At 35.9% G+C, this 16037-nt stretch overlaps 1 protein-coding gene across 3 annotated transcripts in view; it reads right to left on the minus strand.

The window, feature by feature from the left end:
- NECTIN3 (nectin cell adhesion molecule 3) overlaps positions 1-16037 on the minus strand; it is a 67300-nt gene that overhangs the window by 10325 nt on the left and 40938 nt on the right. For 2 of the 3 annotated variants that reach the window (XM_074536030.1, XM_074536031.1), the window contains exon 6: positions 10757-13517. In XM_074536030.1, coding sequence (XP_074392131.1) covers positions 12934-13517 — 584 coding nt within the window. In that variant the 3' untranslated portion in view covers positions 10757-12933. Of the gene's footprint in view, positions 1-6242; positions 6325-7667; positions 7807-10756; positions 13518-16037 lie in introns of those variants that run through there. The other variant, XM_014271026.3, reaches the window with a different exon arrangement.

Below are 16037 nucleotides of genomic sequence, written 5' to 3' on the forward strand. Positions count from 1 at the left end.
GACACTTTCACAGGAAGTGACTAACCCACTATCCATCTTGTATTAGAAGTAGTGGCAAGACTGTGGTGCACACTGTCTGAGAAAGGGGAAATAAGACCCCCAGGTCTAAAAACATGACCTGAGAAACTACAGGTCAGCCACACTTCAGTGCCCAGCAAGATGAAGGAGCAGAAACTATGCTAAGGCATATAGAAAATAAGGAGATGGTTGGTAACCATCATCATGGTTTCTCTAAGGGCAAATTGAGCCTGACAAATTTAGTGGCTGTCTATGACAGGATCATAATGTTGACGGAAAAAGGAAGAGCAACTGATGTCACCTACCCGGACTTATGCAAAGCATTTGATGCTGTCTCACATGACATCTCTAAACTGAGGAGACATGGATCTGATGGGTGGACCACTCAGTGGATAAAAAACTGACTGGATGGTCACACTCAGAGATGGCTCATTGCTGGCTCAAAATCCAAGCAAGGATCAGTGACAAGTGACATTCCTCAGGGGTCTGTATCAGGACCAGCACTGTTTAACATCTCTTTGGCAACATGACAGTGGGATCAAGGTACCCTCAGCAAGTTTGCCAATAACACCAAGCTGTGTGGTGTGGTAACATGCTGAAGGCACAGGGATGCCCTCCAGAGGGACCTTGGCAGGCTTGAGAGGTGGCTCTGTGTGAACCTTGTGAAGTTCAACAAGGCCAAGAGAAAAGTCCTGCACCTTTCAGGTGCAATCATAAACACAGGTAAGAGCAATCATAAACACAAACACAAACTGGGCAGAGAAGTGATTGAGAGCAGTTCTGAGGAGCAGGACTTGGGAATGTTGGTGGATGAGAAGTTACTTCATGCAGAAGCATTGCAATCTCCCTTCTTTCACGTTTAGTTTTTTCTTCACCATTATGATAGAAAAACTTCATTTGTGAAATGGACTGCCTTCAAACAACCAGTTAATCACCAACTGCCTGAGTTAATGGCTGATTAAATCACACCAAGTAATGCCATCTAAGAATTATGGTTTAGGGTACAGTTTGTACTCTGGTATCATCACTCCTAGTAAAGTTCTTCCTTTATGCTACACATAGTACAGGACCACAATAGGCTAAAGCAACACCTTTGCACAATTGTATGTATTTTTTGTTTTGCAATTCATCTTTTCCCAACAGTATCACAGTGGCAGCAGCAACACAAAGTAGGCTAGGTTGCTGATCTTTGTGCAGAAGCCCCTCCACAAGTATTCATACAGGTAGGTAACATTTCCAGTGGTCATATATCCGTATTCTTACTTTCAAGAACTATTTTGAAGAGAACCCAATCTCAGTAATATTTTGTTCTTACCTTCTCCTCCTTCCCCTTAACTTTTTACCTTTCTGCATTTGTTTAGTAAAGTTTTGAAGTAATTTTGAGTTAATTTTTAATATGTAAAATTTCTTCAAAAATCATCTAATATTTCCTAACTGTTTCCACTCATCCAACAGTTATTTTTCACCATCTTCACAGGTTTATTTTTCAACTTTAGTTTGTCAAGCTTTTTGTCTTATAATTCTATTTCAAAGTATCCCCTCCTGCCCTTAAACTCACCATGCTTTTGCTTCTCAAGTCCTAAAATGCAGTCTGCATTTCTGAGAATATGTGACTTACCACTTAGCAGGATGTGTTGCTCCTTCAAACCTGAGCTGAGAGCATGAGTTCACCACACAAGGAGACAAAACACACATGGGGAACAAAAAAAGTCCCATCTCCACCAAAAGCTAATGTTCTTTAAACAAAAATCAAAACAAAACAACAAAAAAATCTGCTTGCTTGAGGAATTCTACCAACAGTGGATATGGACATGATTTAGAGAATCACTGGAAACCAGAATACCATGTGCCTCATTCTAACCCCAATCTGGTAATTTTATTTTTCCTATTGCAAGATCCTTCATCAGTACAGATTATTTTATTGATGCACATTTTGTGCTCCCTTTCATTCAATCTTGTTTGTCTAAACAGTTCTTTGGTTTAAGGCAAATAATAACAATACTGCTTCCTTTTTCATCAAGGAAGAGATATTCCCACCTGTATAAAAAGCATTAGGAAAAGAAATAGATGAGTGCAAGAGAGCCATAATCCATAAATGAATCAGTATTATACTAGGTTTAAGGGCTCAGTGGCTGATGTTTCCAAATTTGATTCAGAAACATCATCATTTGATAAATGGTATTTGATACTTTTAACAGTGCTAAGACAACTTCATATTTTTCTTTCCTGTTTTGATCAGTAATACAAATATTACAGTTAAAGAACTCTGTTTGTCTAAATAGTGAGGCATTCTTCCAACCTGCAAGTCTCAAGTCAGTCTTCTCATGGCCAGACATACCGACTGGGCTGCATTTCCCTTATCCACTCCTATTTCTGTTGTTACAGAAGAGCCTTGTTAAATTCTAAATCCTTCAACAACTCTGAATGCTGCACTGCATTGTGCAAAACATGTTTTTTTCTTTCCTTCAGAAGTACCTGTCAAATTAATAATAACTTCAGTTCTTTAACATTGTCAAAGACTGCCCATCTTGAGCATGTTTAGAGGAAAGTAAATAAGTTTTTGCTTCTTAGCAATATATTGTTTGAAACAGTGAAGCTTACTCTAATGATGCCAAGGACTCCCAGAATTAGTACACCCTCTTACACTCCTTTTTAAAATACTATGCAATAGAAAAATTCCTGTTTAAGCCACTGGAAATATTCCATTGCTCAACTTCTTCCTTATTCACCTCAAAACCCACATTGTTAAGCAGAGAGTCCTCTCTCAACAAGGACATAACCTTCAGGCTGCTCACCACTCTTTCACATTACATGTAATAGATAGTTCTGAGCAACAGAATAGCGTTTCCATGGCAATGATTATTAAAAGAATACCTGGACAAAAGTAACAGTGCTGTTGACAAAAGAGTTGACAAGTCTTCATAGTAAATACAGCTATAATGTAATTTTTTCCATTGTATTTTTATGCTTTGGACTTTTGCCTTCCTCTTTTAGGGCCATAAGTGAACCAGTTTTTCTCAGTTCTGAAGTGACTCACAAGAACACATGAATTGTTATCTTCAAATACCAGTACAGAGAAATTATGAGTACTCAGTTACATAGTACTTGTACATACTGATAGCTCATTATTAACACTAGCAGGTAAATGAGAATGTATATTTAAAGTAAACTGAAAGTTTCCGAGTCTCAAGAAGTATCCATGAAAGATACTGGCTGTCCAGTATTATTCACAGGTCCAGTTAAATTTCTCTTCATTTTAATGCCATCACCTGCTGACTCAGATATGCATAAAATCAGTTAAATAATGATTGCTGGAGTACAAAAAGGAGAATTTCAGCATCATGTACTGAATCTTAAATACTTTACAAGATAAAAAAAAGCTACTTGTCCATGATTTGAATAACAGCAGAGATGATTGAAAAACTAGCACATTATTTTTAACAACTTACCAGAATCAGCCTAAATTGAATAAATCCACTTTCAATTCTAAGTTATTGTGAGCATGCAGAAGACACCATTTAAATTCACTCCTTTACTTTGCACCTTTGTGTAGCCTATCATTTCCACTCAGGCTGAACTGATCATCTGTTGTGGTTGACAAAGCAGTGACATTTCCCCTACAATTCTTTTTAGAAGATCCAGAAGTTTACATCTTAACTACCCAGTGAGAGGCTCACCTGGCATCTCATGCTGGGTAGGCACGACAGCAATTGGAACACCAGGTAGTAGAGTGGTGAGTACAGACATTTAGTCACACAAGATGAGACATCCTGACGGGCTGCTAACTTTTTTCTCTTGCCTCTTTACAGCTATCCAAATGTTGGCTTGGTACACCAAAACAATACAACCAATCACTTCTTGGCTAAAGCTAGTATTTTGACATTTATTTCTGTTAGATAATATGAAGCTCTTGCCTCAAGCATAACAGAGTACATACTCATTAGAGGCAGTATCATCTAGAAGACAGCCTCCAGCTCCAGGTCTTTTCAGTTCTGGAGTTCCACAGACAGAAAGACAGGTACGCTAACAGTGTTGTGACAACATCCATTTCTTAAATAAAGTCTGGCTAACACCTAACCTGAAGGGGAATCTTTCTCCTCCCAAAACAACTTAAAATTCTGTTTATCTAATTGGTGGAAAAGAAATATTCAATTCAGTCTCTTTATGATTTTTTCTCTATTTACAAAATACATTTTCATAAAACATTTAATTAAACATTCCAAGACTACAGTCAGGTTCAGCATAAGTTCTTTAGAACCAATTAACAGAAATCGCAATAAGCACAACCTAGAAAAAATTCAAAGACAGCAAAGTTCTGAAGAGGAAAGCAATAAGGTACACATTCTCTTATGTCTACCTCCTTTATAAGTTGCTCTGTAAAGGACAAATAAATGCATTTCCTAGTGTTGTAATTTTGCCATCTAGCAGCACTACAGATGCACAAATACCACAATAGACCATATATTTTGATTCTATAAGCAAGAGAATATTTCTCAAATACTTTAAGCAGAAATATTAGCAGAAGAGTAATTCATCAAAAATTGCAATTGTTGAGTACTGTAATAGAAGAAATAGCCTTGATGCCCATCCTGAGCGCAGAAAAGCGCCGGTTCTTTTGTATCATCTTTGGTACTTAACCACCTTTAAGGTAAGAAGATGAAGACCTATTATTCTTTATGCCAACAAAATGTTTTCTACCTTCACAATGTTATAATCATCAGGCTGCTACTACTAGATCCACTACTATTGCAGCAGTGGATCTCAGAATATTTTCCTGCTTCACTAAGCAACAATATACACAAGTATTACCCATTGTAACATTTATGACATAAGGAAGGCTTTTATCAGCAACTGCTATTTGCTGAGCTTTAGTAACCATCAATCACAAAGAAAATCTACAAGAATATTTTCAATGTTATTAAGAACTCCATCAAAATCTTTCTTAAAGGTAGCTGAAGATTTTTCCCCCTTTTCCCCCTCTATGAGAAAGGATTTTTATAGGTCCTTAAAATTGCAAAATTACATCATAGTATTGGAAAAATGATATTTCTTATAAACAAATTATTATTTTAATTAGCTCAGTGTTATGATTTGGCACATCAGTGGTTAGAATCACATTATTTATGGTATGTACTGAGGATGGAACAAAAATTTTATTAAAAACAATTACAATCTAATTCTTACAAATACTGACAGATGACAGAAATTTTCTTCAATGTAAGCAGAAATCTAAAAAAATCTGACTGATTAATGTAATATAAACACACATACACAAGAGACTTTAGGGGCCATGGCAAGGATCTATAACTGACATTAGCTTAAGTGACCTCTCAAGAACAGGTCTCCTCTACAATGTCTAGTGCAAGAGAAGCCTGAATTCACCTGGGGTTTCCCAAGCACTCTAGTCAACTTCAAAACCGTGCTGTAAGGAAGAACCTACCCTTCCTTGCTCCCCGCTTACTCAAAGTGTTTCATTTGCTAGAATCAGCTTTCCAGTGCGACCTCTAAAAACTGGTTTGATCAGACTACACCCACAAAATCATTAAATGCTGGTAAAGAAGTTTCTTGCCTATTGTTGTCTTGCTTGGACAGCATTACTTCAGATGACAAGAAGCTACCCCTGAAAGCACACGAAAAATTCAACTGTTTGTCATGAAATTGGTATGAGGTCATTTGCTGCTGGTAAATGCAAGCAGAAAAGATAAAATTAGAAGTTACATAATTGCAAATATTTAAAAGTGATTTAGTAATCCTCAACGAGGCTCAAACTCATATTTTGGTAGATTAGCCACATCAAAGCCCAAATTTTAACCTATCCTCACCCCTCAACCGTTAATAACTCAAAAGATTGGCAGTTGTTACCAGCAAGGGAGCTTTTGATCAGGCCAGTTTTTAAGTTTACAAGCATAATTTTTCCCTTTTATGAAGACTGCTTCATAAAGCTATGTATACTCTCTTACCACAGAATTTCAACTATAGATTTTTCTAATTGAAAAGGAGCAGTGTCTGTCAAAGGCTGTTACAAGTTTCCACCTCTAAGGATGACTTTAACATTATAGTTAACAGATCTGGATATCACACAAGTAGAGAAACAGCTTGGTTGTGAAACCATTGAAAGGTTTCCATATATTACCGGGAAGACAAAATCAGACCAATTTAACATAATAAAGCAAAGTTAACACTTTCCTTAAGTCAATTTAAGATGCATATAAACACTTACTCACCTGAAGCATAGCTTCTTTCTGTGGCACTGACAACGTTCTCTCTCCAAATGAGGCTGGTTTGTGAGTGGGTGGAAGATCAATCCTGTAGTAAAAGGGGGAATGAAATATAACACATCATGTTTGTCAAGTCCAATTGAATGGTCAGATAATAACTGCCAAATCATCCAGCATTCAGTACTCAGGGACAAACACCTTTCAGTCAGCAATGACTCAGATGTGATATATTGTAATGGAATATGTCTACCACTGGCTATTATTCAGGAAGACACTTTTTGTAGAAAAGCACTATCCAGAATTTATTTATTGCATCCTGTGTTTAGCAGACTGAACTTCCCCCCAAACACTTCAACTAAGGAGGATTAGAAACTACTGGTATCTAACATAGTTTCTCATAGTTACGAGATACAGTTTGAACAACTTTTTAAATTATAGACTTCCCTTAGAAAGCCTTTGAGAAAGCCTTACTAGCAATTCTTACATGCAAGACTTTTTCAATTTTAACTTTCTCAGTGAAAGCAAGTGGTTATAAAATAATTTAAATGTTTAAGATCATTCACAGAAATAAGCTTCAAATACAGAATTTAAGAGAAACCATGTTAAAAGTTGCTCAAAAGAAGACTCTTGAATCATCTTGATAGCTCAATCCAAATGATGAAACTTATTTTATGCTAAAGGTTCTTAGTTATTTTACTTTAGTTCTCTTTAACTATATGAACAACATTTCCAATTCAGTTTTAGTGTTAACTGCATATGGGATTTAAGAAACTGTATATGGGATGTAAAAAGACATATATTTACAAATATTGTATGCCTTTGTTACTTTTTTATGCATGTTCCAAACAGAATCTAGACATCATCCCCTTTAACTGACAACATCTTCTCAGACGTTTTTGTTTCCTTCTTTTTTGTTTGATCATATTGAACAGAGTAAACTGCAAGTCTGTGCCAGAGGCTTTAAGAAATAACCAAAATTCCAAAAAGCACAAGAAATCAGTAAGCATGGATCTGTGGAAGCTCTTTACAAACATTTCAGGAATTATTTTAGGGGGCCTTCACATTTGCAAAGCATGGCCAATTTACCTTGCAAGTTAGATCTGCAGTTACAACAAACTAGCAGTCACTGGCACCAGTCAAGAGGGAACCCTTTTTTGCCCTCCAGTTAAATCTATGAATAGTTTTCTTTCAAAAAACCCTAAACTTCTCATGAGATAAAGCTCTTTATTACTTCCAAAGTAATTCTTACCTTCCTTATTTCTTTTTCAGAAATGTGTGATTTCACATTTTGTACTCTGAAAATAGAGCCCTGAAATTAAAAAAGCTGAATAGCTGCTAAATTAAGTCAGACACTTAAATTACTGTACAGAACAAACTCTTTCTGCATATCGCTTTCAACTGAGTAAGAAAAAACGTCCAACACATACTCACACTTTGTCAAGATAGGCTGGCCTTTTCTTCCTTGGGGTCAGCAGCACTGTCACAAAGATGGTAATGATAAAAAGAGCAAGGACTGCTCCAATCACAGCCCCTGCTACAGCAACAGAAGATGTCTGCTTAAAGGGCACATCTGCAATGTGATAGCATAGGTTACAACTATGAGAAGTTCATATACTTTTAAAACTCAGATAAGCTACTTCAGCGTTGTTCTGAGAAATGCTTCTTCCTTGCACTGCCAAACAGAAAGCCTTGCCCTGCACTAGCACTTCTGCAGTATTGCTTCAACTTACCCAACTAAACAACTGGGGAAATTAAGAGAGCTCATGAAATCAAAACTTTTGTTTTAAAAATTTTATGGACTACTTTTATTAAGTATGAGCAGCATGCTTTCATTCTCAATTTCAAGGTAAGATGACATTACAAAACATATGATTTGCACTTAAATAAGCTAACAAGGTGTTAATTCAAAAACCTAGGCAACTATGGTTTATTGACAATCTTTCTTTAAAGGCACTTAAGTTTGCAGAAAGCAAAAAAGAAAAAACTTAAAATCAGGGTAAAAACCCCCATATACTAACTACTAGAAGCAATGAATATGCAAACAAACACTAAATACTTGGCTTACACTTATTAAAGCAAACCCTAAGACCACCTATCATCTTTAGGACTTCACACTTCAAGCTACAAGAAAGTAATTTTTATAAACAAATTTTAATAAAGGGAGAGAAAAAGCTGTGTTTTTTTCCTTTTACAGCATTTTACTGTTGACCTTAGCATTGTGAAATCCAATGCTGAACAACTCCCATACTGAATTAGCATACTTGTCAGTCTTTAAAGGCCACTCCTTTCACTATGCTTAGAAATCAAATTTTAAGTCTCAAAAGTGGAAAAGCTGCTAACATACTTTAACTTAAAATCATCAGTCCTTTAAACTAGTGCCAACAGGCTCAACAAAAAGTTTCACAATTGGAACAATTCATGTCAGCTGCACTAAACACTTACCTACAAAATTTAGTCAGCATACATTAAATAATGCTCTCATTTACATTGAGTACTGAATCACAAAATTCAACAGTGAAGAAATTGAAAATTAACACAGTTACCTTCAATGTATTTCTAAAGCAGTCTATTATTATTCAAATGCAACACAACCATTCTCTATTTAATCTCTTACTGACAGAAATTTTGAGAACCTCTTCAGCTGTATGTTCTATTCACAGATAAAAACCCTGAGACTATACAATATGATTTATCAATTCCTCAGATTTCTTATGTTGTTCTGCCTGTATGCTGGAAAGCTGAGCAAAACCCCTCAATTAAAAAAAAACCAAAAAACAACCTAAAATACAACACTTGATTTGCACTCTAATAAACAATTCCTGTCCCCTCACTGCTTACCAAAGATCTGACATGAACATTCCCCTGGGATTACACTCACAAAGTATATTTAAGTAACTTGAAAAAAACTGCAGTAAGCTTTTTTTTGTGACTTCCTTAATGTTAAGGAATAAAGTCCTAGAGTAACAACTTGCAGAAGTTACTTTGCTCTTCAAAGATGAACGCAACATACCACCCTTGGTTTATATATCGGTTTTCCTGGCATAAGCTCCACATGTCCATCAGATACCAGCCTGGACACTATAAACTGTCCTGGCTTTGGCTGAAATAGGGTTAATTTCTTCTCAGGAGATTGTACAGTGGTTTGGATTCAGCATGAGAATACTGCTGATAACTGACCATGTTTTGATTTTTGCTAAGTCGTGTTTATCCTAAATCAAGGACTTTTATTTTTTGTGTGTGTGCCTCTCTCATGCTCTGCCAGTGAGGAGCTGCACAAAAGAAAACTAGGAGGGAGCATAGTTGGGACAGATCACCTGAAGAGGACAAAGGGATATTCCACGCCACAGAACATGCCAAGTATATAAACTGGGGAAATTACCCAGAAAAAGGTATTGTGCATCACTTGTTTGTTTCCCCCACTTTGTTATCCATTACTATTATTATTATTATATTTTACTTTGTTTTCAATTAAACTGCTCCTATCTCAACCTACAAGTTTTGCTTTTGATTCTCCTCCCGATTCCACCAGGATGGGAAGAAATGGGGGTGGGGAAAGCAAGCAGTTGTGTTGTGCTTAGCTGCAAGCTGGGCTTAAACTATGACACAAGAATAATTCATAATTTTTCCTGAAGAATGGGCACGTGAATCAGTGGAAGGGTCACCTAACTACTGCATTTAAACTGGCTTGAGTTTAGTTTACATTGGGTGCCCTCTTCTTGAAGTGCGAAAATCTCAACTAACTAATATACATTCTAAGGTGTAGAATTCTCAAAGATGCTTTGGCCTTGTGATTATATCAGAAGAGTTCCTTGACTGCTTCATCCTAACTTCATGGTGGCTTTTCTTCTAGTAAGACATCAGAAAGTGTTATAATTTCAATCAAAGCCCACCCATTGAGTCTGATTTTGGGTGAGATGACAAACACCCATTTACTTCTGAACATCAGGAAAAATAGTAACATCCCAGCACAGTGTCACACAAGAACTTAAATGCAATTATCACAGGGCACACTTCATTTGGTTTTTTGAATTGCTTTGGCAAAACATTGGTCTAACCAGTGGAATGATCATAAACCCAGACCACCATGACAAGCTGAACAAGCCAGAGAGCACCTAACATGTATGGTGCTAGCTACAAAGCAATTAAGCCACCAGATGGTAAGAAATAGATGAGAATTGATTAATTCCAAGAAATATGGTTAAAGCAAACAAAGACAATAGAATGAAAAAACAAGACTATTTTGATGTATGCAATGTCTAGTTAGTTTATCAGCTGTGCTTGAAAACAAATGTTTTGGATGGCAAATACCCCCATTTATCATTCTCTTAATCTTCTTAAAAGAGTTTCTGAAGACACTTGTTTTATAAGTTTATGCTCTCTTAGGTGAATACTAAACAGCCCATCTCAAACAGCTTAAACACTTTAGTTCATTCTATCCAGCCTCTGGGTTTATTGTGCTTTTCCATCTCCAATTTTTAAGAACAGACCTGTGCAACACTTTTGAACACTACCTATGTTCTAGAATGTAAGAAAAAGTTTATTCACACAACAGCCATTTGTACGTACAATCAATTCTTTTTACAGTAGACATAATGTACAAAACATTGCAACGCACGTAAGCCCTATCCCTATTAATAACTTCAACTCCAGAACATTTCAACTTCTCAACCCATAGGAATTAAATATATATATATTTAAAAAATCAAAGCAAAAAATCCACAGAGACAAAAGCAAGATATCCCATGTGGAAAACTGGTTTATGGTTATGTTTATTTCCAAGTAAAACCATCTTTTAAAGATGATATATCAAGTTTTTTTTGAAGAGAGGTATAATCTCTTTATTCCAGAGATAATTTGGATCAGAACCCTCTGCTAGAAATTTCACTCCTTTTCTTGTGTTTGCACTCAAACTACAGATAACCACAATATCACTTGCTATTGTTTTTGAGACTGGTCAATCACGTATCAGTACTCCATTAATCCAAACCTAAACTTCAGTTGTTTAGGGATGCTTTTCCATTTGAATTTCAAATAAAGCTGTTGTCTTAATCTTTTTTAAAGACATGCAGTCATATGCAATCACAGTGTATTGTCTACAACACTCAATATAACTATTTTTGGGAAGCTCTAAATGCTGTAAGCTACCAAACATCATGAGGACAGAAAAGAACTTCCAGCATCAATGCTCATGGAGCAGCTGTAATTATGCAGCCTATTTCACATCAACGGTAGCAGACTTCTCCCTTTTCAGTTTTCAAATACTAATAGAGCCATATCAGCTTCAATTTCCTCAAGCTAAACATTTAAAAATGGCACTTCAAAAGATTTAATATTCTACTTATGAATTCATTGTTGTTCTGGAATTCATCTAAAGTTGTTTCATTCCTCCTCATATAATCGGCAGATTTCGTTTGATGAATCTGCTCAAAATAAAGGAGAACTATTTCACATTCCAGACAAGATTTCCTATGTATACCAGATACAATGTCATTTTAAAGAACATGTAAAATCAGTATGGATTATATGCAGGAAAAACAAATCCACTGCGGTACAGAGACTGCACAGAGACTGAATTCCTGTTTCACAGACTCTAGTTGCACCACTAATGAGTGCGCTTTCAATACCTAAAGTAGCAGTGCAAGTGTCTACTTCCCTACTAATAATCTGAAACTCTGGCTACCCTCTTCAAAGCAGGCATTGTTACTCAGTCGGAAGCAGCGTAAAACCGCTGTTTTAACTTCTGGTCATAGAAACTCTAATGCTTTTTGGCACCTGGGAAAATAAGCATATTCACATCAGCCTTCAGCTTTGGAATCTATAGGGGTGTTTTCTTCTTAGCTGCGTCAAATTAACCAGCTTTTAAATTCAATGGTAAGATTCCAACAAAGCCTCCAAAACAGGTCTCAAAAATTGCACACTGTGAAGTTGCAAAGAGCATCTTGTATGCATTAATGAGTTTTGACACCCTGCCAATTACAGGCCTAACAAAACATCTCACTGTATGTATATCTACAGACACTAAAGTAAGCTTTAGAAATCAATGACTAAAAAAATAACCTTTCATCTTATTCAAATACAAGCCTTTGACCTGTTTACAGTTACTCCTCAAAATGTTGCTGATAAGTTAGTTTCAGTGCAATGACTTAACTTTTAAGTATATAGTTACAAGAAGGCTCATTAAAATGCTAAGAGGTATTCATTTTTATGCAGAAAAAACCCTAGAAAATAAAGCTTTAATTCTGCTGTAACTCATTTTAATTGGTAAAATATTTGCTATACAGAAGCATTAAGTTTACTGTGGATGGTACCTAGATCGGAGTAATTCAAAGCCCCCAAAGATTATATTTGATCATTGCCTTGGGTAAACTTATTTTTAAATCTGAGAGGCAAGACAGCCATTTTTTATTCTTAAACGATATTGAATGGCAACTTCAATTTAGTCTTTTTTTTTTAACTCTGACATAGACCAATATAAGCATTCTGTGTTAAAACTCAAACAGTAGTACAGCATTGGGAAAAAAAAGCAGCTCAAATACATTTTCCCCAGATTCAGTATTTCCATTGTGTCAAGTCACAATATAAAAACCTTCAAAAAAAGTTCCAAAAAGTTTATTCCTCCTCTTGTGTAAGTATAAACAATCTGAAAGTGACCAGCCAATGAAGTGAACTACAGGTACATGTTAATTTTCAGTGGTTACTACACATACCACTCCCTCCGAGATATTACCGCGCCATCTAAGTGAGAAACAAAGTCATCTTCCTCATAAAATTCACCATGCATAAAACCCATTCCAAATGTTCCACCTTCATGGTAATCCACTGGTCTTTCATAACGGTCCTGGTACCTGTTAGTATTGTCAACATTGTTCAACTCAGGTTTTCCAGGGTCTTCTAAATAATCTTTAGATATTAAGTTCATTGGGTGCTTTGTTTCTTTTTTTATACTGCCAGGGTAAGAACCCATATCATCTGACTGAAGAACATCTATTTGGGACTCTTTTTGCATATCTGATGGTGGAATGTAGCTCTTAGCAAAGTAGTCACCACGGAACGTCTTTCTTCTCTTATAGCAGACGGCTCCAACCAGAGTACCAAGAAGTAACAGCAAAAGAACCCCACCCACCACACAACCGACAACGATACCCCAAGTGTCGTCCTGCTTTGTTGGCAAGGTTGATGTTGGGAAATTTATTATTCTAGGTTCTGTTGCTAAACCTGTGGTGCCATCAGTCGAAGGATGCCAGGGAACCGTGGGCAGTCGAGTGGTAGTAGTAGGAGGATCTAATGGAAAGAGCAAAGAAGTAGACAAGACACAGAAAAGGCACAGAATGTCAATGCGAGCTAAATCAGTTAAGGGTTTATAAGAAAGCAAAGTTGATGGGTATGTTCTACAAGAATAGTTTTTCATTCTCAAGTTCATGGCACTATGTAAGTCTTAAATTACTCACAAGCTTTGAACTAGCTTCCTTACACATGGTTTGGAGTTAAGCTGCAGCAGTACAGCAAGTATGAGGATCAAACAAAATAAAAATAACCTTCAGGTACAAAATTTACCCTCCTCAAAATAAGGAGATGGAGTTTTTCTACTCAGATGTTGACTAAACATCATTATTTACTTCCTCCAAGGAGGAAAAACTCAAGCAGTCCTCTAACCTTCCATCCAGCCATAGGGAATTCTGGAGCAAATTAATTCATTATGCCACAGTGTCAACTATTCCACATTAAATACCCCCTTTAGAAATAATTCAGGGCACTGAATATAAGAATGAAAAACCATGAGTTGCGTGCTCAGTCACATGAACTACTGATTTTAAGCTATTCTCTCAAAAAACATTTGTTTCATTAATAAAACTTACTCAGCCTCACCTTGGGATTAGTGAAAGCATAGTTAAAAATGGCATGTATTAATCTCTAACATTTATGTTGAGCAAGGAGCCTTCAGGTTTTTAAAACATTAAAAAATTGAAACATTTGAACCAAAAATTATATCTATGCATTCCTTCTATAAGCCATTTGATCCTTCATGCACAAAGAAATTTCCATATTAATTCCGCATTATAAAATATAAACTGATTTCATGTCAGATTATGCATGTAAACAAGAGACGCCAGATACCAAGCTTCTCCAGCATGCAGCTTTTTCCTTTGTTCTTTAGGTCTATTGGAACGTATGCATCTCTATTGCAGGCAAGGTTCCAAGTGATGGGCTGATGACACGGAGACCATACCAATCAACCACAATATTATATACAACTCCACTTATTTCTATGCCACACTGAAAAGAAGTTACTTTTTGCCTTGCCCATTACAAGCTAACTATTTTAAAATAAAAAAATTAATTCTAAACATGTTATTATAGCTTGAACCTTTCAGAGAGAATATTGCATGGACAGCCTATTATATCATGTAATTTAGTTAAATGCCCATAAGCAAGAGCCATGAAAGCAGTACCACCACCACCACATTAGAAGTACCCAAAATTTACCACCATAAAGTAAACCAGATAGAACTAGATCTTTGTCAAGCTTTCAGTTATTTGACAAATCACAATTAAATAGCCATAAGTATGATTTTTAATCTCACCACTCAGAGACAGACATACAATTTTCTCATACTAGACAGAATTCTCACATTTGTCATGATTACTACACACCTTGCTGCTGAATGCAACATTTTAAGCATAAGTAAAGGTTTACACAGTTTTTCAAAGGGCATAATTTTATTCCTTAACTATGTGAGAAGTGATGGTTCGTTAGGGAACTATGCATAAATGGAATTAATTTGACAGAAGATAGGAAACTGAACAAGAAAGATGCACTACCAAAATGAATAAGAGGAATTCAGATTATGATTTTAGTAGAAATTAACTTAAAGTGAGTTTGGTAATTTAACAAAGAAGTAGAGATTAAAGAATCCAAGTTTACCAGGGTTCTATGTCCCACACATCCCTAGGTCATCAAGTTCAAATCTCTTCTCCTTGAAAAGGTATTTGCTTAAGACACAAGATTTATGACCTTAAAACACAATTTCAAACAGTACCAGTAAAATCCTTCCAGGCTATATATAGTTCTGTGGCTCTAATTATTTGGCATTGTAATTGTTTTGCCTCTGATACTGAGGTCCTAAGTCTTATCCCTCCACAATCACAAGGATGTAGTATTTGTATCCTGGCAAATTTTACCATTGCATATATGAAATAAGCACAGTGGCAATTACAACCTTATTAATACATTTGAAATTCAGTGTTTTACAAAGAGTTTTTCCTTCAAAACTTCCCATTCATTCACCAGTTGTCAGGCTGTCCAGCTGCATTACCAACAAGCACTAATTAACATATTAAATCAATTGCAAACACAGGATCAATTAAGCATTTGTTCATATGCATTCCTGCAATACATAACCATGATATCTCTAAGATTTATTTATTTTGGTACTTTTTATTGTTGAAGAATGACAAAATTAAAACTGTACCTTCTTGTAAACAAGGTCAATTGCTACTAAGAATATGTGAGTTCACTTCTGACATCACCCATAACTTTCTAAATGTAAGCTAATTTTGTTTTCTTTCTGTACCAAGCAAGTTTCCTAAATGGAGAACAACTTTAAGATGAGGAATGCCAAAGTTTTATGTCCACGTCATAATATTTTGCTTGCAAATAACATCTCAGATGTCATCTCCAAATGAAGAAAATGCCACTCATATCTGTAGCTATGAAAGATGACACTATTTCATTTCAACAAGTTCTTTAATATTTCACATAATCACTGATAAATGTTTGACTTCTTAATGCTTTCCACAAAA

The sequence above is a fragment of the Zonotrichia albicollis genome, chromosome 2 (genome assembly GCF_047830755.1).
Source record: "Zonotrichia albicollis isolate bZonAlb1 chromosome 2, bZonAlb1.hap1, whole genome shotgun sequence".
NCBI lineage: Eukaryota > Metazoa > Chordata > Aves > Passeriformes > Passerellidae > Zonotrichia > Zonotrichia albicollis.